The sequence below is a fragment of the Maylandia zebra genome, linkage group LG3 (assembly GCF_041146795.1).
Source record: "Maylandia zebra isolate NMK-2024a linkage group LG3, Mzebra_GT3a, whole genome shotgun sequence".
Classification (NCBI taxonomy): domain Eukaryota; kingdom Metazoa; phylum Chordata; class Actinopteri; order Cichliformes; family Cichlidae; genus Maylandia; species Maylandia zebra.
The window spans coordinates 48,888,046-48,913,093 of record NC_135169.1 but is presented as its reverse complement, the minus strand read 5'-3'; the positions used below and the strand labels follow the sequence as shown (position 1 = coordinate 48,913,093).

Sequence of the window (25,048 nt, the reverse complement as noted above, 5' to 3'; positions counted from 1 at the left end):
CTGGCTACTTTAAGTATTTTAAAAGAGCCAGAATGAGCAGGATTTAGAAATTATGTTACCCTTTCAGCAATGTTTCAACTAGTTTTTGTATGTAACACCAAGCATGTTTTCAAAAAGTCAAAGTGTGTCAAGACTACAAAGACAAACAAAGCTTCAGAGTTCTTGGAGGGAGATTAGAGCAGCGAGCAGGAGGCAAAGAAAACTGGTTTTATCTACAGGCTTGAAGGTGGACATTCAAAACACATGTTCAGACATCACATTTAGACCTTAGTTGCTTAGAGCTAAAACACCTAACCCACAGTAGTACAAAACTCTGACTGCAACTCTGGCGAATGGAAAAATATTATGACATTACTGCTGATACATAAGCAATTATTGGCCGAGGCCTAAACAAAATGAAAAGACAATGAATCAGGGAAAGACAACCTGTTGCCAAGAGGTATTCGCGTTGCCTTACACGGATGAATCTGAGTAATCTTTGTACAAGTAAATATTCTATTTTAACATGTGGACTTGTGGAAACACAAGTAAAAGATTCATGCCTGTTGCCACTTTTCCCTTCTCCCTTCACAAAGAGCCATTCTCATGAGTCAAGATGTTTGGAGCTGTTTTATCAGCCATGCTATAGCATGGGTCCTTGAGCCAGTCATACCAAAATGAAAGACAGACATGTAGAAATCCTCCAGTGTCTTCCAGAATAAATATAAAGATAAATATAAGGAATAAGACAAAGAAAAATAAGGATTTTTGTTAAACTACAAGATTACCACTTGTTTATCTGTTTGATTAAAAGAAAACAGTCTTGACTGTTAGAGAAAAACTGCAAGGCAGCTCAATGTGTGCAGTTAGCCAATGGCTTAGAGGCCTTTCCCATGTTTTCTCCAAGGTAACCACATCACGACATGTTTATGCCTTTGTTTTGGTAAGTCACGGTTACTCACGGATGATCTTTAGCATTCAGTGTACCAGGCTAGTCTCACAGAAACATTTGAACATATGTTTTCAATTCAAGATTCAAGGCTCTTTACTGTCATTATGTAAGCACATATTAAGGCAATATAGCAATTCAGGCATCTTATACATCACTTTGTTTACCTGGAGAACAAGTCCCAGGTCTGTCACACAATGCCTTGTCACTCTGATATACACCTAACCAAGTAGTTTTGGTGACTAAAATTAACCAATCAGTAACAAAAACAGTAGCAAGTTGAATACAATGGGCACAAATCTAGCTTTGTGTCCACTGTCAAACCACTTTCGTGGATCAAAGACTTGACTTCAAGTTCCATCACACCAGACATCTCCATAATTAAAATGTCTGCCTTTCTGTGCAACAGGATTGAATGTGGATGTCATTCTTGATTTTTGTCAGCTGTCCCCCAAATCCAATTAAAAGCGTCTCAAAAAGTCAGTAAGCAGCGCTTGAGTTTAGGTCATTTTGTTAAACTGCTTTTTCTGACAGTCAAACAGTTATTCCTATATGAAAACGGTAAGTGTGTGAAGTGTCGGGGTCAAGCATTCAAGGCCATCATAGTACAATTAATCACTGTTACTAGTAAATACAGCAGAATCTTAATGCTAACTTTGGTCCTTTTTTTAAGAGTATACATGAATCATACTGACTAATTTGTATCCAAGATTGTTGGGTCAGTCATAAATATTAAGTGAAAGTGTTCCACTAGGTACCAGTATATTTTGCTTATAGTCACAAGAAAAGCCTACTCAGGCGATAATACAACCTCAGTTCATTAACTCATCTGTCCTGGAAATTCTTTTCTCCTCTCACTGTTGTTAACTTTACCCCCGTGTGAAACCTGGCTTCTAGATGAACACCACCTGACAGGGTAAGACGGCAAACCCATTCATCCTCCCCCATCTTTCTCATTTGATCCTACAGCCTTGGGACTTCAAAGCCTATAGGCCGTAGAAATGTGGCTGTCTATGCACCATCCCAAACTAACAGCTACAAAGGATTTGAGTTACACCCCACAGATAATGCCTAACAAGACACGGTCAGATAGCTGTATGGATACTGCTAATTTCATGGAAATTCCTGTTTTTGGACAGTGATGGCAGCAGGCAGGAGGCCAGCTTCTCCTCTCTCTAAATTCAGTGTGAACTGGATCTAAACTGGCAGTGATTTGGAGGATTTTTTCTTTCTTGAATGAGCTGTCCAGTAGAGAGTCCCCAGCATTATTCATACAGTGCAACAATTAAATCATCAACAGGGGAAGGGGAAAAATATGTACATTATTCATATCAGTCCTCCAGGGGGACAAACAGTCAGAGCTAATGAGAGGCTGAAGCTTTGAAGTCATGGAGTCCTCGGTGAGGTGAATGGCATGAATTAAGTACAATCATCAGACACATTTTGCTCTATATGAATATCTTCTAGATGTCTAATTTTAGCTAATATTTTGTCTGTGTTCTAAGTTTTTATTAGGAAATTTGAATATAATTAAGTCCCTCTGCCCCATTATCTACAAGGTCAGGCTCAGTTCCATTTCAGCACTCAGAAAGCTGTGGGAGAGGAAGTAAATTTAGTTGAAGGTTAATATTCTATGGGAATATATGTTTGCAAACAAGATGTACTTGTTGTCAAGTGGTGTGGAATGGATACATTGTATTTTCCACTGTTCAAATGTGAGAGAAGTGAGAAGGGTTTTTGGTGAGCAAGTGCTTTGCTAAATAGAGGAAGCAGTGCCAGCCAGACTTGACCCCTTTCCCTGGCACTGCTGTTGCCAGCCATCCTGCCCTGTGCCATGCTGATATGCTATCTGCCCAAACAGATGCCCGCTCTGGCCTCACAGCGCCACTCTCCGGTCTACCACTTTAGTTGTAGCTGCCTGCTGATGTTTTGTCCGCCCTAGCGCTCTGTTTCACCCTTGTCTCACCCTTGTCTCCTTGAAGAGGCACAGCGGAGAGATAACTAGACCAGTGCTGACCTTCCTGTTCAAGGGAAGCGATTTGCTGATGAAAGGTCTGCACGACAGTGGGGCCAGACATGACATAAAGACATCCAGCAAGAGCACACATGGTGTCTAAACGATCAGCTTACCGCCACAGTGAGCTTTCCAGGACCTTGGTGGAGTCAGCGTGGTAGTACTTGGTTAGGATAAGGATGACCTGCAAAAACACATGGTGGAGAGAGAGACATTTAGACAGTTATTTAGAGAACTTTTTAGTTAGTGAAATTAGAGCTAAGTTTTAGGTAGCTGCGATTAGACTTACAAGCAGCTGCCCAAAACCTCAACATGATGACAAGGCGAGGCTTTATCTGCACTACTTCAAGTCACTAAGGTGGACTTAGTGATTCTAGTTTTTTGTACTAGTAATGTTCGTCGTGACTAATAAACTAGCTGTTTAAAGGGGAAAAAATCTGATCTGAGCATAATCAAACAGATTAGGTTAAAGCTATTTGAAACTATTAATTACACTCATCTATAATCAATATAGATCACTTTCCACAAGCTATAACACTGCAAACAGCAACCACACCCCGTATCACATTAGTTAGCATTAGCTAGCAGTGTGGCCGACCTTAGCAGTGCTTTCACCTGCAGTCTTTGTTTCCTGAATGATAATGTCCATACCTTCATGCAGACTGTGGTTACACATGGTTTTGATTGCATGGTTATACGTGGGATTATTCTGACACCAGTGACATACATCATTTTTTTTACATCAAAGCAATGCAGAACCAGGCCTCTAATCGCATCAGTTTACTTTTCTTCACACTCATTTATAACTTGTCAGAGAGAGAGGGAGAGAGAGGCACAGTTGTATTTCAGGCTGCAGGTGGCAGGTTTGTGGCAAGTGGCATCACAATATCTTTGACCCAACGGGTAACTTCTACATGAACAAAATAAGAATAATGCATTTAATACACTAACAGGGTAACTAGGAATTTTAGCCTTTAGATTTGTGTGGTTAAATGGCAGTTATGAGACAATGATCATGTTATGGAGAAACGCAAAAGTAAAGCAATGAGTAAAGTGTAAAACAAATTGCTTTCTCCTGAGAGCAATTGAGGAATGTATTGCATTATTATTAAGAAACGTTTTCTGTGTAATTTGTGCAATACATTACCTACATTTTGAGTAATGATCCCAATACTGACCACAGCAAAGAGCGGAAATAATAGTAATGGATTGCATTTATATAGCACTTTTCGAGACCCTCAAAGTGCTTTACGATTCCACTATTCATTCACTCTCACACTGGTGGAGGCAGCTACAGTTGCAGCCACAGCTGCCCTGGGGCAGACTGACAGAAGCGAGGCTGCCATATCGCACCATCAGCCCATCTCCAGTAGGTGGTAGGTGAAGTGTCTTGCCCAAGGACACGATGACCAAGAGAGACAGAGCCGGGGATTGAACCGGCAACCTTCCGGTTACAAGATGAACTAACCAACCCTCTGAACCACCCTCGCCTGACCTTCAACATACAAATATTTAACCACACAGCATGCAATTCATTTGCATAAATGTAATTCAATTCAATTCTATTTATACAGCACCAAACCACAACAACAGTCACCTCAAGGCGACCTCACAATAATACACCCCAACAATCACATTACTCCATATGAGCAAGCACTTTGGCGACAGTGGGAAGGAACTTCCTTTTAACAGGAAGAAACTTTTAGCAGAACCAGGCTCATGGAGGGGCAGCCATCTGCCACGACTGGTTGGGGTGAGAGAAGGAAGACGGGACAAAAGACATGCTGTGGAAGGGAGCGAGAGATTAATAACAAGTGTGATTCAATGCAGAGAGGTCTATTAACACAGAGTGAGTGAGAAAGGTAACTGGAAAAAAATACTCATGCGAATGCTCCAGCAGCCTACACCTATTGTACCTCAGGGTCACCTGAATCTAATGCCTTTGATATGCTGCTTAGTGGTGGTGACTTAGAGTAACTGAGAACCCGATGAGAATTGATAAGGAATCAAATCCATAAATGACATCAGTATTGGAACTGCTAAATTCGTAATAATTCCCATCCCAAATTATATCGTGTGTAATTTTCTCCCTTGTTTTTTGTCACTTTTGTATTGAGGCTCAAACACTCTTTGAGGGAATGTTTTTAATCCATACTTATATTTGAAAGCACCGCTGGTCAGTCAATACAACTGCATAAATGTGACGAATGAGTGGCCACTATTGAAACTAATCTCTCATATTCCTTATTTCAAGCATATGCAACCGCAGGGGAACTCCATCTGCACTGCTGCTGATTTTTATGCTGAGTTCTGCTTGAAGCTGCTTGGAGAAACTATTACCCTGAACAAATAATAGCATTGCTTGCCACTTTGCTTCCAAAGAGAGCAAATACAAAGCTTTTCTCCTCCCCTCCTTCGTGCACGTATGAATTAGCTTAAGCAGATTTTTGGGAGGGATGATTTGAAGATGAAATGTTTATTTTAAGTTAAATATAGATTTATTTTGGGCTTAGGGGACAGTTATACTATGGTTCTGATATTTCTCATAAAATAAAAAAAAAGATTAATATATATATAATATATATAATATAAATTAATATATTACTCATATGGCCAAGACATTTTGATCCAGGGCATAATCTGTGTGTGTCTGCACTGGATCAGAGATGCTTGTCTTTCATATTTTTTAGAACTCCTGTTCTTGACATCAAAGTCTACTGGGATTTGTGTTGCCATGGCAAGAGTACCAGTGGGTCAGGGATCACAGGAGGGCCTGGAGTTGTGATTGACAGGCTGGCTTACATTTCGAGGAGCAAGTGAAAATCCCAAGCGTGTCCTTAGGCAGAGGGGACTTGATTGGCCAAGGGGTCCAACCCACAGTCAGCTGCCAACAGCAATTCGTGAATGTGGCTGCTCTCAGAGAATCAAGCTGCAAACTGTACGACAGACTTTCCTGATACATCTTAATGTAGAAAGAAAGCACAGTCTGTATCACCATATTTTCTGTGGTGACCATACATAATTTTGGGTTTTATTTTCAGGTTGAAGGTCCTTGAATTTTTAAAAAACAATGACTGAAAAGACTGGGTGGCCTCTAAAAAATGAAGCAAGTACAAGAGGCAAGCGTCTGGTTGATTTCTTAGTCAGATAGGATGAAAGCAGTACTGTCTTGCTTGGCTGACTTAATAAGATGCTTGGCTGCAGGCCAACCATTTTATCAAATATATTTTCATCCCTGTCAGAACATTTAGCCTCATAAAATACCCTCTAGCATAAAGTAATGCCCAGAGCTTTCATAATGCCCTCTTGTGTCAGGAACCTCTAGCATTTAGGCTATGGTTAATAAAAAAGAAACACTGAAAATTTTAAAAGTCCTTCCTCTGAGGCATGGCAGGTGTTTAACTGTGTCTTGAAAGACTTTTCGTTGGTTGGTTTAGCTGTGGAGCTCCACAGCTGGGGAGAAACAGAAGCTTTGACTGTTCTACACCAATTTCCACAATGCAGACTGCCATCAAAGCCTCTCAGTGGAATCTTGAGGTGCTTGGCTCAAAGCAACCCAAACTCACGAGTCTCAACCCCAGTGGGGCTTGGCTTCCAAAGATGTTGATGGATTCCAGAAAACTGGAACAGAGGACATCTCCTTGAGCTGCAGGCTGCTTCCTGGGACTGATAACAACACTGGTAGCAGCTTCGGTGTCAACGCCCAAGCTGCTTTCTGACTTTCACAAAAACTTTCTTTCCTGATGAGGGATCAGCATCCATATCTGACTGAGCATTCGTGTGGCCCTCTGAGTCACACAGCATGTAGCAAGTGTTCTCCAATTGCTCGTTGGCCTACTGTGACTCAAGCGGTGTCTCTGGAAACAGGCTGTCCGCCTCTGCACAGCTGTCCTTGTCCTAATGAGACACTGGTGCAAAGCTTCACACTCTTACTATGCAGGCAGATAGTCCCTTGACACAAGGATTAGATCTATCGTGCAGTACACTTAGTACTTTTGCTCCCCAAGCCATTCTTGCTTTTTTTTTAATCATTCACGTTCAAGCCTCCGGCTCAAGCCTTTGTTTTTATTGTAATATTGATTAACTTTTTTATATTGTTCATTAGATTGCTGAGAATCAAGCTGAAAGCTCGGCCCAGAATCTAAGTTGTCATGGATACACATCCTAAGATGCAGCAGGCACGTTTGTGGGCACCATACAAAAAGGTACTTTTACCTCTGCTTTATTTTATATCGTCTCTTATCATGTCACTATCACTATATTGATTTGCAATACTGGAGATACAGCAGAACAGCTTAACAATACATAAAAGCACAGCGAATTGGTTTCGTGGTTCAGCCAAGCGTTGCAGCGTATTCTGTCAATACATGCAGAACAGACATCATCTCCCAGAGCTAAGTTGGAAAAGCAGATCCTCATGAAAATGCATACCTCTACAGCCTTTTGGATTCTTGCTCACACACAAAATACATTTTGCCTGCGGCTTCTGAGTAAGCCCTGTCTACATTATACATCTATAATTATAGCTTTCTAAGAGTGGCACACATCAATTCCATCCACTGTCATGTGCATGAAAAGGAGAAGTGAAAAGAAAAACATCTTAACATCAGACCTGTTAGTCTTAGGTTTTCATCATTCATCCACATGGCCGTGCCAACAAAATATTCCGTTTCTTGATCCCCCTGTAGTGTCAGTCCTCAAGGCCCACATTCTGTTCAATTGGAAAATGATTTTTCTTTGGGGATGAAGTGGACAGGGCAAGGATGTATTTGGCTATAAATCACTACTGGCAGGAGGCAGGGAGAGCGTTTATTTGGCAGTAGCGTAGCTAGCCACATTGACAAAACTGCAGAACAACACAGGAGCCAGATGCTTGTATTGCCTCTAGTGTATGGAGCAGTATGTTGACTATGACTACACTTGGCAGATACAGCGCATTGGACTAAAGGGCAAAATTGGCAAGGGCTAAGAATCCAACCAGAGCAGTATGAAAAAAAATCCTCGTCTTTTTAGAAAATACAGCACAATGCCTGCCAGTTGTAATTCTATTCAAATAAATCACAGAATCATTGTAAGAATCAACAAGTACTATAAAACACGTCAAGCTAAAATGAGCTGGGAGCCTATTTTCTTCATGAGTAATGACAGAAACGTGCCTCTGCATCCTCGACTTAATTCCATAATTAATTCCAAGGAAGTTTGGGGTGACCTCTGCAACCTACTGAAAGAAGCATTCCACTCTCGTAACCATTTTGTAATACCAGAACTACAGTGATCCACTACAGACAGTTTGTGTGGTTTTTTGTTTGTAAGCTAGCAGACAATGAGATAATAGCCTTTATTGGGAAAAAGTCAACAGGGTGGTCAAGACCCCGGGATGACTCCATGCAAAACAAGAGCTACAAGAGCCCCCATTGAGAGTCAAGCTCATAGCCGAGCTGACCGTGAACTCCAGCTTGACAGCTGCTGTTTGTCCATGCGACATTCCCATCACTATGTGACAGTAGAGTGTTATCAATCAGCTATTGAGGACAAAGTGGGAGAAAATGTTTAAGGCAAAAAAGGACTGAGGGGAAATAAAGAAAGACAGACTCTGGAGCTCAGGAGAAAGAATGCACTCATTCATTTTTAAAGTGAAAACAGTGAAATACAAGTGCTCCCTCTAAGTGTGCGACACCCCCCTCCCCACCTCATCCCTTCGGGGCGCTTCACATTTTCCAGAAACGGACCACACGCATAAACAATTCATCACAGTCTGGAATAAAAGGGAGGAACTCATATTTTAACCCCCCCCCCCCCCCCACACACACACACACACACACATATGCATAATATGTTAACTTCACTTAAATTTCATTGAGGTTATTAGTAAAGTGGAGAATCAAACAGGATGACCTAATCATTATGACAGAGTTACAGGGACGTCTGAAGCAGGAAATTATAGTTGCACACTTTAGATTTTCCTAATTTTTGGATGATTCTGAATAACATTCAAGGCGAATGTTAGAGAGATGAAATGATTCCCCACTAGTCTTCCAAAGCATCTGGACCCAATGTTCAAGCACAGGTCAATCAGGACTGGACTAGCTCATTATAATACCCTGTCAAAGAAAACCCTAATCTTAGCCCAAATCCTAATCCCTAATTTATCCAATACAGGACATATTCCAGCTAGACTGTGACTTAATAAGCTTAGACTTGTATATTAACAAGAGATTAATTCTACTGTGGCAGTTGACACATAACATTGTCGTTCTGTGCTTCATCAGCACTAGCAAATAACATTGTAGCTTAACAACAATATCCTGGCATTTCCCAAACAAATTTGGGAAATAAATTCACAGACTCAGGCCTTTGTAGTCGACTGTCATCTAGCTAATCACTCAGATGTTCTGAGATGCACTTCTATATACTGGCAAAGTATTGCCAGCCTCTCTGCCATAATAACAGAGACAAAGAATGTGAGTGTCCTTATAACTCTGGATAGTTCTATTACTCTGTTGGTAATTTCGGGGAAAATACCCTATAAGTGAAAGTCAGTTTGACAACCTACTTTTACACTCGGGTCAAAATTTAAGTAGGACATTTCATTGGCTTTACCATATCCTCTCCAACATGCTCTTCTATAGGATAAAGTGCTTCATTCATCCAAATACTTGCCCATTAGCCCCTTCCTTGATATTCAGCAGAACTAATAGGAGTGAGTGGGTACATCAGGCAGAAACTGTTTTTGACTTAGACCTCAGACACTTTTTATCTGAGGCCAGCCAGTGCCCCCCTCACTCGTTACCATTTTAAAAGTAGTCTGAGATTGCCTCCATCCATTAATCGGCTCAGGTGGAGGAGAAGAGGGGAGGGCAATTACATGGACCTTTGCTTCTGCTTTCCTTGTGCTCTGTCCACACAAAAGACTTTTGCTGATTTTACTCTAACAACTTGGCCCACTCAGGTGGAGTGGGAGCGCATCTGGAGGCCAGATGAACTGTGGGAGACAGTCGTGCAACTAATTTGATGTTGTTATTCTCGTCTCCTCTACATACGCTATGTGAAATGTTTTGAATGGTTAAAGAGGTTTGTGAAATTGTCTCTTATTCTTCAACTCCTTTATAATTATTGGTCATGTTTCAGAAATCACAATAATGGACCACCTCTACTATTAAAATGTGAAAAAGGCATTTTAAGAAAAGCATCTACTGAAGCAGAGAAGAAAACTTTACAGAGAGCTCCAGTTTAACAGAAATATTCTGGACACTGCAAAATGAAAAGGGCATGGCATTTACTTTGTCACTTGATTTTAGTTGTGGACTTATACAGATGCATTTGCTAATACAGGAAGCAGCTGCAGTACTTTTGTTTGTTTTTTTTAATTCACCATCTATAGACTTTCAAAATGCACTCAAAGTGACACTTCTAAAAAACCTACTAGTTTCTCTCAGTTTTCTTTTCTTTCAGAGACCACGTTTCCTGAATCTTACTACCAACGATTAGGGTTTTGTCTCTGTAAAATAATAGCAAATTCAGTCAAACTTGTCCTTGATTTGCTTCATGTTGGATCTGAGAGTCATTTGTATATATCTTTTGGAATCAAAATCTTTTTATCACTTTACTTTCTCTTTCTACCTGTTCACCCATCATTTGGCATTTTCTTCTCTTTGATGTCTATTTTTTGTGGTTTCCATCTTCCCTTTTTGATCTCTAGTCTTGCTTAAGTCTCTGCAGTTTTCTTCTTCTTTTTAAGCCTCCTCCTCTTCCATATTTGAACAATTGCTATAATTGGGCGCTGATCAAATTGGCAGCCTGTTATCCAAGGAAGAGACTGGAACAGTTTAGGGTTGGCGATGTTCACACAAATGCACGTGCGCATCCTGCCCCAATTCTCTTAAATTATGGGGTGTACGCACAATAGTGGCTATCTTTGGTAACACATATTACTGTAATTCCACTGCAATCTCAAGAGGGTATCATCAAGACACATTTTAAAAATATATTCCCAAACAACAATTATTTGTCCATTCAAATAAATATTTCTGCACATGGAATTGTGAAAATAATGTTGCCAGTTAAGAACCTAAAAGACTGACTGACTGTGCTATCCCACAACTAATTGGAGCTAACAGCACAGAGTGAGCCCAGTTCCTTAGATGTGTGATAATCCACTGTTGGGAGCCCAAGGCCTTTGGGACTGAGACAGAAAGTAGCGGGGGTGGGAGAAGAAACGATAAGAGAAGTATAGGATATAGTGGGTGAAGGGAAGATAAAAGAAAATGGCACAAAACCAAAAGACAAAGAAAAGAGCTGAAAAGGGAAAACTGTTGAGAATGGGTAAGTAGGAAAAAGGGCATCACATGAAGCAAGAAAAGACAAGGTTTAGAGTCAGAGAACAACAAGATGGAGAGAAAGGGAACAGACTCACAATGGGTAGCACAGGGAAAAAAGGCTAAAGGGGCATTAGAAATAAAATAGGACACTGTCATTGGTTGTCTGAGGGCTCTAATGGTGACAGTAAGTGATGAAGCTGAGGGACTGAGATGAGCTTTCTGGCCCTAAAATCTGTTCAACAATTTGAGCAAGTTACTGGGGACGATGTGATTGGGACCAAGAACCTAGCTTAACTTGTCTCTAGGTAGTCAGCCCCTGTCCTGAAAGGTAAAACCAACTGGCCTCATCTAGCTGTGTACTGTCAATCTCTAAGGCAAGCAAAGAAACAAGAAGCTGGACATGTTCTCAGGCTTTTACTAACTACTAAGGATGGGAATAGAGAACCGGTTCTTGTAGAAAATTCCTAAATTCCCAGTAGTTCAACTCCTTGGAACCGTTAGTCTGCTCGCCCATTGCTTCCACCACAGCTGATTTCAGTTTGGGTGCAGGAAAATGAAAATAGTGGCACAGTCGGTAGCATAGATATGGATTACTTCCATTTTTTTTTACTGTACAAAAGGATGAGATGAAGTGCAGCACAGACTCATGGACAGAAACAACTGCTTTATGCTGCTAATACTATTTAGGTATTAGGTTGGTTTTTTTTTATCAATTCCCATCCTTACTAACTACCAAATAAGTATTAACACCTTTTATGTCTTCTGTTTTCTCTAATCTGATCCAGCATGGAAAAGGTCCTTTCTTTATTTCTGTATTTAGATTCAGACTGCAGCGTCACAAGTAGGTGTTTGTGTACAATAGCATCATGCCCTTTCGGTATCCTTTGAGTAAATGTCCAGCAGCTGCGCAGTGCAAGAGAGTTTGAAAGTTGTGCTGCTAAAATATCCCATCTAATTCCAGTGCCTGCAATATTACACAATGGTCAAACATAGCCTTTAAAATATGGTTTCTGAAACATGATTACAGCTTTTCTATGCCAGGCAGTTTGTCAAACTCATATGGCAAAGACTTTAATATTATTCACCTATCAACTGAAAATAGTATCACTCTGGTCACATGGTGTTTGCCCATTGTTCTGATTGGTACTGTAAATAAGTACATTAGAGTGTGTTTGAATGTATATGATAGGAACATAGATGCAATCTAACATAAATAAATAACTGATTTATAGCAGGACTAGATTGGGATTTTATTTCTTGGATTTGTTATTGCAAGCAAATTCTTCCAAATATTTTTCAATTTTTCTTTTTATTTTGTAAACGAACAACATTAATTATAGAACATTTAGAAATCAATACAGAAGAAGACAGAGTTTTGCAAAATCTGCTCAAACTGCTAAAATACAAAAGCACTTAACAGCTACAAGTAGGAGAAATTAATTGTGTTTTTTTTCCCTGTTTGTTCTCCAGACTTCACTTTGTTCCCTTCTGCAGCTGTTACATGCCCACAATTGCAGCTTCTTCTTGCCAAACTGCATTTTATTAGGGTTTGAATCAGACTTTTCAGAACCAAAAGAGCAAATGATGTAGCAAACACAGTTTTATCCCACAATATTGGTGTGAAGCGAGCATTGTTCAGATAGATAGCCAGATAGGGCACAAAATGAGAAATCCATTTTCTATTAGCAGCTTCTACATTATAATAAGTGTTCTGCTGCAAACACTGGAAGCCTCAGAAATCCATATAAAATAAATGAATAACAATGTGTCTGACTAACACGAAGTGGACCAAATAATCACAAACTTGGGGTAAAGTTTTCCTTTAATATTGACAGTACATTACCATCATATTCACCTGACATGCAAGTACCTTTGAATATAGAAATAGCGATGATCTGTGATTTTTCTCTTTCGTGGAGAGTATTGCAGAAAGAGAAACTGGTGGTGTTCCATCTGAAAGAAGGACCAGTATGTTTGTGATGTTTCCTTATGAAGCCTTGAGTTGAGAGTTTTCTTGGTATGAGTGGGAATAATCTAGTGGTTAATGACTTCCCATTGGTATTAATGTCCATGGGTGTTGTTTAAACATTAATACAACCAGTTCCTGTCCTGTAACTATACAGTTTAAGGAAAGTCACATCTCCAAAACCAGAACTTAATAATTAATAAAGTCACTGGGTAAAATGCTCAAAATCTTGTTTAATCATAGCAACATTTTCTGAGTTTATTTAATGTAAACTAAGGTTGTATTTAATTTAAATTAAACTAGTGCTCTTTTAATAAAAAACAGCAAACAATAAAACACATAATACATAAAAATAAAAAATTAAAACAGCCCTAAATTAAAAAACAAGATAAAACAGCATAGAATCGACTAAAACAACTAAAATAAGACTAAAACTAAAAGCAACATCTCACAAGGTGTCAAAGGCCACAGTGAAACAGTCAGAGAAGAGATCGTTCCACAGTTTCTCCTCTATGTTTACGCTCAGTCCTGGGTACATTCAGGAACAGCTGATTAGCAGACCTGAGAGAGCAGGTAGGCGGCTCAGAGAGATAAGATGGGGCTAGGCCATGGAGGGCTTTAAAAGCAAATAAAAGAATTTTAAAATGAATCTTAAAAGGAATGGGCAGCCAGTGAAGTGAAGCTAAAATAGGGGAAATGTGCACAAACTTTCGAGTGCCAGTTAAAAGACGAGCTGCAGCATTTTGTACTCTCTGTAGATGAGCAATGTATGAAGCACTGACCCCTGCATAAAGTTACTTTATGGCAATCCAGCCGAGTGCTAACCTTAAGCTAACCTTACTTTCTGAGAGAATGACATTGCTAATGTTATCTTATCAAATGTTACTGCGCACAAAAATAAATACTCTTTAAAAACATTGAGAAACACTTAACATATCAAGATCTTTTATACTAAAATGTTTTTACTGATGTACATAATGTAATTTGGTCAACAAAATGTAACAAAAAAATTATCATTTTTTGAGGGATGGATTCAAAAGCACAGCTTTTGGGGCCGTATATTTTAATACTTAACCTTTCAGCCTATATTTGTGTGCGGCTGTGTGTTCTTTGTGTCTACCCTGGCTACCTTTGCTGTCATGGTGGGATCAACAGAGGCTCCCGTCCTGGCTCGGGCTTCTTCCCTTTCAGCTGATACAGCTGCGTGGCACAGCTGAACAGATGTCACTTCAGTATTATCATAATCCCCATCCCTCTCTCTCGTCCCATTCTGCCATGTTCTTCGTGTTGCTTTTTGGCAGTTGTTTTTGCTGTGTCATACACACCCATTACCAGCTCTTTTGTTCCACTCCTTTGCTTCGCTTTATACAAGTAAGCACATCTTGTATCCAACACTGAAGTCATCAGCCTAAAACCCCCGATCATTAACAAATTAAGCTATTAACGATTGACTGTTGCCTGAGATTGTTTTTTTAATGACAGTTAAAGTTGATCTGGGTTAGCGGTGCATTGTGGAACTCGTACTGAATGCAACATTAAACACAGTGGAAATACTTTCAGGGCCTAATTCGAGCAAATGTATTCTTGGAGCTACTCTAATTACATGAAGGAGATACATTATTAATCCATGTACATTATTATACGTAGTGTTTTCCCTGTTCCCAGCTACTGGGGTTCAAGCACAGTTTATCCTGAATAATTTGCGTAAACCTTCATGTGAAAATGAGCTTACAGAAATGGCAGCAATTTGTAACTTGGATGTTATTAAGCATGTTTACAGTTCTGCTGATTCTTGAGGAGGCTGCAGGCCTTTACTGCAACATTTTTCCACGTTGTCATTAGGTACCGTTAATGTTATTTCATAGGCCAGTGTTTACTCCCCTGGAAATGAACAGGGTTATTACCGTACCACCAGTCAAACCCAGAGGGATATATTATGGAAATTACAAAACTGAATAGAAATAGCTTATCAACATAAACAGTTGGCTGAGAAAAAGCACAGTTTAAAAAGAAGCAAATCTTGCCTGAACTGAAAAATAATCAGAGTTAACTGTAAACGTCTAAACCCAGACTTTCTCCAGACTGGTCACAAGGCTTTTGCCAAGCATTTGATGCAAGTCACCCAAATCAATATGGGAGTATGCTATTTACATTTAGCATGCATTACTAGAGATAGAACAGAAGCAAAGATATCAGTGAAGCTATAGATGTAACACAGGGGTTATATTTCACTATTATTACAATATTGATACAAGTAGCAACCATATCCGATCGTTCAGTCTGACATCACTAGCCGTGTCTGGGCCTAAACTCTGCTGCAGGTCCATATATCAAATGATCACTGTGGCATTACTGAGAGTTAAAACACTGTCTTAAGTCTTTCATCTTTAATAAAATGATCAGCGTTCTGCTCTACCAGGTGTAACAACTGAGTTTAACATCCAGGCATCCATGAAAAGGGAATTTATGACATTTAACGGAGTTAGAAGTTAGCAGGGAGTTAGCTCGCTAGCTTCCATCTAAATACAATATAGCACGTCCTGACTGCGGGGTTTTGGAAACAAATTAAAACGTACAGCTTTCTTATTACTTCCAACATAAATGAAGACAGAAAACTAAACAGCAGTGACGTTTGCAGGGTTACTGAAGTTTGGCTAGCTGGTATATAATGATGTGCTACGTGACCGCTAGCGACACAGCTATGTTAGCATAATATAAACAAGCTAACTTTTTTTCCACTCGATAAAAGTTAACGTGAGTGTTCTCGGTGGTCAGGAACAAATGTAATCGCATGTCAGGATGCTGTAAAAGGACCAAACTTCAGCCAGGAGAACAACTGAGATAATCCATCCACAATACGAGGTTAGTCATTCATATACTGCTGCATGGGTTGGGCTGTAGTTACATCCTAAGGTTTTAAAAACTGAGCTTAAATAAATGATTAGATTAAACATGTTAACAACACAAAAGCCATATTAAATGCAGACTACTTTAGACCCGGAAGTAGGATTCGTCACGTCATCATTTAATAATCGGATTGTCACATTTAAAATGCAATTTTTTTCACTACATTCCATACGTGTGTAGTCTTAACTATCTGACAGGAAATGATTCCACACAGACTGGACTACATGCGACATCTATGGAATATAATTCAACTGTAACTTGGCTCTTGACAACAATTTTAGTGAAAAATTCTAATAATGTTCAGATTAACAGACATTCAGGTGTGATGGTATTTACTTATTGATTCAAATAAGTTTACAAGTCTACAGCTTGTTTGCTTGTTAAAATCAGCAAGCAAGATTAGAAATGTTCACACCAGTGACTGTATAATCCCGCTGTATAGAAATGAAGCCAAATTTTCCCACTTGTGGGGGCTGCAGTCTTGCATTTTTGGAGCCAGAGTGTGTGCAGAAGTGACTTGGGGTGGAGTTGCTGCTTTGAGCTCCCGCCTACAAGCCTCCCTGCACTTTTTATGTAGTCCAACTGCTCCAGTTTTAATAATCTCTGCTGATGGTTTTAATCGTTAAATTAAGCTAAACACAACCGCACTGCTATATTTAAAAAAGAAAGGCAGCATTGTCTACAGTTATTGGTCCACGCATTTTACTCTCATGGTTGTATCAACAATATTTTCTGCTGAGGAGATGTCAGCCACTAAGAAGCCATACTTCACATTGTGAAGGAGCAGCTGCAAACCAAGTACAGCTCCACAACACTGGTAGCAAATCCCTATGAGAAGAGTGATGCTGGTGCAACAACTCACTTTTAGTTCAGCTAAAGCTGCCACTCCAAGGCAAAGCTTGCTGTTTGCTGTGTGGTGGAAAATGTGCTACCAGTATAAACGCACTATACAACAAGGTAACGCCAATATTCGAAGAGGTAAATGTGCAGTAGGTACCAGATCATCTAAAAATATATATATCTGTTATTTCTAGACTGATTATTCAAATTTTCTCCCTGAAAAGATTTCAGTTGATCCAAAATCCCAAAGGGAAGACAGGAACTAGGAAGAGAGATCATATTTCTCCCATATTAGCTTCTCTTCCTTATCCCCGTTAAGTGCCAAATGTTAAGGTCCCATCTTGAAGGCCTATTTTACCATACTACCTCAGAACTATGATCCTTTCAAAAGCAGAATGAGTGCTTCTCTTGTGTAATCAGTTCCCATTTGGTTTCAGGAGATAGACACCCCCTCTACTTGTAAGATTAAGCTTTGAAGTTTGCCTAGCTGTATAGTTAGGAATGGATCAGTTTAGTCTGTTACTAGATATAGGATAGTAGGAGATTTCTCATTATGCACACCTTCAAACACCCTTGTGTGCAAATGCCGCGATACTATACTGAGTTTCAAGTTTCTATGCTCCTTTTCCTGTCATCTCTTTCCCCCTGAACCCCCAACAAATAACTGCCCATCAGTGAGCCCTGTTTCACCTGAGATCTCTCATTAGAGAGATCCATGATTCTGAACTGGATAAACCATTAAGAAAATGAATGTCATGGATGTATCACAAGGCCATTTCTGCTCATAAGAAGTGCTTTCTTCTAGAATTTCTAATTGGATTTATTAATGTTAAGCAGTGGATTATACTATTGGCACCAAGGATGAATTTCAGTAATGGAGGATTTTGTCCAGATTTGACTGAATTATGAGATGAAGACAGTAAACATGGATCCCTGCCACATCTGGTACTAGCTGTACCAGCATGTGAGTGTAGTAACAGCAGTAACACTGGAAGTTTAAATAGTGTTTATGGCAGTGCAAATACAGCTATTCCTACTTGCTGCTTTTACACAATTTGAAATCCTTTTAATTTATGTGAATTTTTTTTTTGCATAGAATTGAAGTAATTGATTATTGGCATAAATAATGGATGCCAGATTCCCAAAACATTTGCCTTTACCTTAAAAAAGACCTGTTTTATTTTGGCACCAGAACAGGAAGCAAGCAGTAATATTTAAACAAGGAAACAGAACTAAACTAAACATAGCGGCATGACAGAAGGAGAAAACAGGAACGCTGAGCAAATGTATTATATGAGACTGAAAACACTGAGCAAACATAAAGTGGACATATTAACAATAACCACACTAAGAATCAAATAGAAGATATTTAATAATAAACAGAACTTGAAAAGGTAAAGACATAAACGCTGGGTCAAAGGCCCGGGGCCATGACAAGGGCTATGTAAATATAGTAGGACTAACACGCTTTGTGCAACCAAACAGCACATTAACATGGCTAATTGAGTTTGGTGCTTTTGGCCACAGAGCTTCATTACTCTTCAGCTGACATGACGTCTCAACACTGATCTCAGTGAGATCATCCAGTCTTTCTCTCTCTCTGTCTCCCTCTCTGTAGCTCCATCATCACCGATGGCAGGGACATTAATTAGGTTTAGCTGGGGTTAAAACAGTACAATAATGAATTATTTCTTCCATTCTGCTGACCTGTATCTCTACCTTACAGATGCTTCTTAACTTGATTTCATTTAAAAGGCTGCTGTCTTTTTTTAAATTTCACTTTTTATTATGTAAAGATTTGAGGGTAGGTTTGACACAACCATGAAAGTGCTTGCTTTGGAAAAAATGCTGTGGCTTGGTTTTTAGTAAGAGACAGAACAGAGGAACAGAGGTCTTTTAAAATCAGGAAAAAGTTTGTGGATTTGTGAGCCCTCTAGTCACATGGAAGAGCAGTCTGGGACTTTCACAGGGCATTACATACAGTTTACAACAACAACAGTAAAGTAAAATTGAGGGAATAGGTAATGTGGTGACAGCTACTGCCATTAGCTATTATGGAAACAAACACACTCATTATCAGCAAAAAAAATCAGTAGTGGCTACATATTGTGTACCAAGACAAAAATGAAAGGGATGTCTGAATATGTCACCAGCTTTATTTTCCACACGCATTATGAATTACACTCACAATCTGAAATAGCAGAAGGCACCCTGTATTCTTACAGTCTTCTTGGAATAAGAAAAACACCCACAAAAAACACCTGCGAGGTTTTCTCTCTGTAGCCTCACTCACTCTTTTGCATTTAGGATGCTTCTCCATCCTTAAAAGAGTCTTAAAAGAGGTCATGTTTAGTCACAACCGCGCACCCTGGCTGCTGTCACATGCCATCACATGGCCATGTCACACACACATTCCATTCATCCTTTCCAGTCCCCTTCATCTCCATCTCCCCAAGGGGAAGACCCAGAGTTCTGGTCCTACTTCAATGTCCTGTCACACTTCATTTAGCCTCAAAGGAGAAGGAGGACTGGAGTGTGATGTGGGTGCAGCTTCTAATATATACATTACAGCAGCACACAAGTGTAGTAGTACACGTACTTTGTGCACCAGTATACGCAAACAAAGTCCGAAGCGCTTTCTGCTACTGTAAGCGCTTTACTAAACGACAGCTGAAATTCACTCACATGCTTCAGGTTTTCCGTGCTCTTCTGTTACTTACTGCCCTTTCTCATTGTTCAATCTTTTTCTTTTTCCAATTCAGGCCATGGCCACCCAGCTATAGAATGAGGTCAGAGCAAGTGTTAAAGTCTAAACAAGTAGAAACACCCTTGCTGCTTCACCCATTGAGGGGTGCAAATGTACTCTGACACATGGCTGAGCCATGCTGTCTGTCAAACCTCTGAAAGAGTTTTGAGGCCTTGCAAACCTTTGTTCACAGGCCAAGTCTGTGAAGTAAGCAAGAAAATCATTAGGAAAACCATATGAGATGTGTTGTAAACCAAGTCTTGGCCAAGGGCTGATACAAGCCACTGAAGCCACTGAATACTTTCCAGGTTATACTGTACACTATACAGTTGCCCACTGTTCAGCACACCCAAGGTGGCACTGCATCCCTGCCAACAAAAACCTGGACTCTCCTCTGGATGCCAAGTTTAAATGAAAACATTTTAGAAGGAATCTTTGTTGTGCTTAAAGCATGGAAATGTGGCTATGGAATCACCAGCATCACTGCTCATTCTGCAGCTTTTGTTTCTTAGGTTGTTTAGTGTGTTCTTGTTAATGAGAACAGATGTGATGAAGCAGATGTGGGAGCCCATTTTCATCCCCAGGGTATCAAAAACTGCTGTTTTGTCAGCGCTGCTGGCATCTAGCATTGCTTTGATATTGCTGTGTCAATATTGGAAATAACTAATTCACCCCTGAGTTTTCACACATAGAAGTTGCGTAAAGACCCATTACGGCAATGATTTGAAAACCTCATAAACACATATTTTATTCACAGTACAATACAGAAAACATATTAGATTATTAAACTGAGAAAATTGACAGCAACACAGACAGATGGATGTTTACCATTGTGTAGAATCTCTTTTTCTTTTAAGAGAAGAAATTTAAAGGCCAGTCACTTTCTTTCCAAGCTCCGTAGATTACTGGATGACTAAGAACCTGCACAGACATAAAGGGTATTTTGTTCATATTCGTGCATGAGTCATCCAAAGAATGAGAATGGATGTCCAAATAATGTATTGGGTGGATACACACAAAAGGTGATTTCACCCAGAAAAACACTGCTTTCATGACTTGAACTAGTTGAAGAGAGTGCACAGGCCAAAGAAGTTGCGAGAACTGTCCAATTTTATATAAGCATTTCACAGAGGCTGCTCTAGCTCTGGATCCTATGGAAGAGAATTAGTAAAAAAAAAAGTGGACACGTCTTTATTTTATTTTCCAAAATTCTGACTTTAATGTCATAATTCTGAGAAAAAAGTCAGAATTCTGAGATTAAAGTCACAATTCTGAGATTAAAGTCAGAATTCTGAGAAAAACAAAGTTTGAAAAAAAAAAGTCAGAATTCTGAGATTAAAGTCACAATTCTGAGATTAAAGTCAGAATTCTGAGAAAAACAAAGTTTGAAAAAAAAAAGTCACAATTCTGAGATTAAAGTCAGAATTCTGAGAAAAACAAAGTTTGAAAAAAAAAAAGTCAGTGGAATTTTTTTTTTCGGCGGCCCTAATCCTCTTCCGTAAGGTCAATGATGAGAATGCAACATCTATCCCAAATTTTCACATTTAAAAGACAAATCCAGTTTGGTGATTCCAAAATAAAGTCTTTCTATCCTGGCTGGGAAGCTGGAAAAAATAAGTATACAGTATGCAAACTGTGTGCAAATTGTGTCCAAACACAATCTCCAACAAACAGCAAGCCACAAGTGAAATGGCTCAGCTGCCTTAGTTTTCAGATAAGAGGAAAATCTCCCTGAAGAACTGAATGATTACCTGAAGCAAGCCAGTGAAAAGCAGGTAAAAGAAATTGGCAAAACAAACAGTATTTCCAAAGATTTTGAGTGCGCCCCCAAAATAAGTGTTAAAGAACACTCAACAGTTTGCTAAAGCCTTCATCCATGTTTCTATCCAAACACAAGTACAAAGAAGATAAAATGTCTCTTTAAGACAAATAATTTATTTGAATCTAACAGGCTTGCGTAGTCAGATAATTTAATTCATACCAAAAACACTCAATCGCTCAATTGTAATGCTGTTACCGTAAAATTTTTGCAGAGCAGAGTACACTCAACTCCTTGCCAATCATCTGTGAATGCTTAGTCTAGCCAGAGCTAAGATAGCAATATCAAGGCCACTGAAAAATAAAATGGAATGCAGCACAGGCAAGCACTCACACTCTCACACATACCAACAACTCAGTCCAACTGCATTCTACACATGTCATGTTGCTCTCACTGGTTCCTGCACACAAACCACATGGCTGCATGACATTACGACAACTTCAAACCCCACACGAGCCGAGAGGTGAACACCAGATGCTCGTGCTCTTTCACTGGTGTGGGAAATGTCAGCTGTGCAGATGGTGGAAGGTTTTTTATTTCTTGGGGTCCGGTTGTGACCTGTCCCCGTGGTGCGGTGCACAACATCTCATCCATAAACATAGCGGTAGGCGGTGGGTGTTGTGTTCAGCCTGCCAGACTGCAGATGAGATGCCAAGCTACTGTACAGTGCTTTTTATTATTCATCTCAGGAAGCACTCTTTGTTTTGAAGCCACACAGATGAAGAAAATAATAAAAAGTGGAAAATGAATCCATCCCTACAAAAAAAAAATGCCCTTCATTTAACAGCACATCATGTAAATGCATTCTTTATTGCACAAAATCTTTTTCCCCCATTCTTGATTAGTTTCACTTTTGTCTGTTCTTGGGAAAAAAAACACCTGGAGTGGAAATATTCAAGGACGTCTCCCAGCACACATTTTCTCTCCTGTTTTTAGCTGCTCTTTGTTCTCACACAGGCTAGGAGATGTCACTGTGTGCATGCATTCAGTCGTCAGGACCAGCATGATGATTTAAACAAATTTAATGTAATAGAAGTTGTTGTGGTTAATAAAAAGGTGACTAAATTAAAAGGTCTGGGAGTATTATTTAGTCAACTAAACAAAGGAACACATAGAAAAAGCCTCCAACATTAATCACTGTGTGACTGTATCTATATTTCTTATGCTGCATTATACCTGCATGATAAGAATGACTGCCTGTCTTTGTGATAAATGACTGAATAATCACCCCGACTGAATCACAATCTACCCGAACACTGAAATTCCTTCTGCTATTGTCTTCTATTTAAACTCTAATTTTCTAATTTGACATTAGGCCTAAACGGTCTGAGCAGCACTACTTGCTGATATTGACGAAGGAACGTAATGAACAAACTAACAGCATAATAAAATAACAAAGCTGAGCTAAATAAAAACACTGAAAAGTAATGCAAGCAGATCAGAGAATAATGATGTAGTGGTGTTTTTAAAAAATAGAGTTCTTCCGTTAAGCATCACAAAACGGATAAGTGGAAAAACTATTATATAAAAGATTTTTAAAAAAGTTACTGTAATTCCAGAGTATTTTTTTTTTTATAATAAAGCATGATTGTGGCCGGCCAGTGAAAAGGTTTCTCATTAAAGGGCTATGAAGGAATGTATTTATATAGTATTATAGAGTAATATCTATATTAAGCTCTGACTCTCTCTCCCATAGTTTGCCTTTTGTTCTCTCTGTCTCTCCTCTCTTCCCTTTCCCCTCACCCCTAACTGGGCTTGGCAGATGGATGCCCATTCCAGAGCCTGGTTATGCAGGAAGATGTCTGATAGTTGGGAATTATAGAATAGAAAAGAATAGAATAGCTCTTTATTGTCATTGTTACAAAAACAATGAAAGGCAGTTTGGCATCTCTCCACGTGTGTCAAGTACACGATAGCGTAAGTATTTACACAATAACACAGACAAATTCACATTTACACAAGAAAGAGATGTACAAGTTATACATACACCTGCATACATACAGATACACCCATGCATACATACACGCACATACATACATATATGCACGCGTACATACGTACACACACATATTTTCACATGCACGCTTACATATATATACACACACATACATGCCACTGACGAGCAGGTGCATTGTGAGGTGCAGTGTGATCAGTGGTATTGCACATTGAGGGTGCGGTGCTGTTGCAACTATAATAAATAGTGGTATAATAAATACAGTTTAAAGAGGTAGGAATGTTGGTTGCATTAAAATATACGTAGAAATACAGTTTATAAATAAGGTGTAATGTCCATGGGTGTTGGCAGTGCAGTTATCCTCCAATCAGGGTGGAGCTAGGGCATGTTTGACAGCCTGTGGGTAAAAACTTCTATGGAGTCTGTTTGTCTTTGTCCTGGTGGACCTGTAGCGTTTACCTGAGGGAAGGGGGGGAAAAGTGAGTGTCCAGGGTGTGAGGGGTCTTTGATGATGATGTTGGTCTTCTGCTAAGGTCTGCCAGTATAAATGTCTCTGAGGGGGGTTAGTGAGGTGCCAATTGCCTGCTCTGCTGCAGTTTCCTCTTGTCCTCCGCGGTGCAGCAGTTGAACCTGAGTGTGCAGCAGTAAGTCAGAAGGCTTTCGATGGTGGAGCGGTAGAAGTTCACTAGCAGTCTCTGGGGTAACTGGACCTGACGCAGTTTCCTGAGAAAGTACAGCCTTTGTTATGCTTTCCCTACCTGTTGTGGACCAGGTAAGGTCGGCCGAGATGTGGATTCCGAGAAACTTAAAGCTTTCTACCCTTTCTACCTCCTCCCCACCAATGTAGAGGGTAGAGTGTTCAGATCGCTTTGTTCTTCTGAAGTCGATTAGCATCTCCTTGGTCTTCGCAGTTCAGATGCAGGTTGTTGTTTTCACACCATTGCTTCAGATGCTGAACCTCCTCTCTGTAGGCTGATTCATTATTGTTCTCGATCAGTCCTATGACGGTGGTGTCATCAGCAAATTTTATAATGGTGTTATTGGTGTGGATTGGACAACAGTCATGGGTGAAAAGTGAGTATAAGAGGGGACTGAGGACACACCCCTGTGGGACACCTACATTCAGAATGAGGATAGAGGTGTGCACTCCCATTCTGACGTTCTGGGGTCTGTTGCTCAGGAAGTCCAACATCCAGCTGCACAGTGAGCTGCTGAGTCCTAAGTTGCTTAGTTTATTAATCAGTTTGTGGGGTTGAACTGTATTGAAAGATCTGTATTTCTAATATTGTAGGGTATAAAACACTTAGAGCACTTTGTTGTGAACTGGTGCTATATAAATTAAAAAGAAATCAAGTGAATTGAATTTAGTTTAATTAAACTGATTGGATGATGAAGTGAAGTGATATGTTGCAAGAAAATATCCTTACAAGCTGCATTCACCCAATCCAACACACATTCATACAGTAATTTATTCTGTAGCTTTAAATGCATTTTGCCTATCACTCTCACAAGAATGAATGCGCTGGGGCAATATTGAGTACTTTGTCTTGACCAAA

At 39.7% G+C, this 25,048-nt stretch overlaps 1 protein-coding gene across 4 annotated transcripts in view; it reads right to left on the bottom strand.

The window, feature by feature from the left end:
* sorcs2 (sortilin-related VPS10 domain containing receptor 2) overlaps nucleotides 1-25,048 on the bottom strand; it is a 416,004-nt gene that overhangs the window by 327,425 nt on the left and 63,531 nt on the right. For all 4 annotated transcript variants that reach the window (XM_076881972.1, XM_076881973.1, XM_076881974.1 and 1 more), the window contains exon 2: nucleotides 3,059-3,126. In XM_076881972.1, coding sequence (XP_076738087.1) covers nucleotides 3,059-3,126 — 68 coding nt within the window. The remainder of the gene's footprint in view (nucleotides 1-3,058; nucleotides 3,127-25,048) is intronic.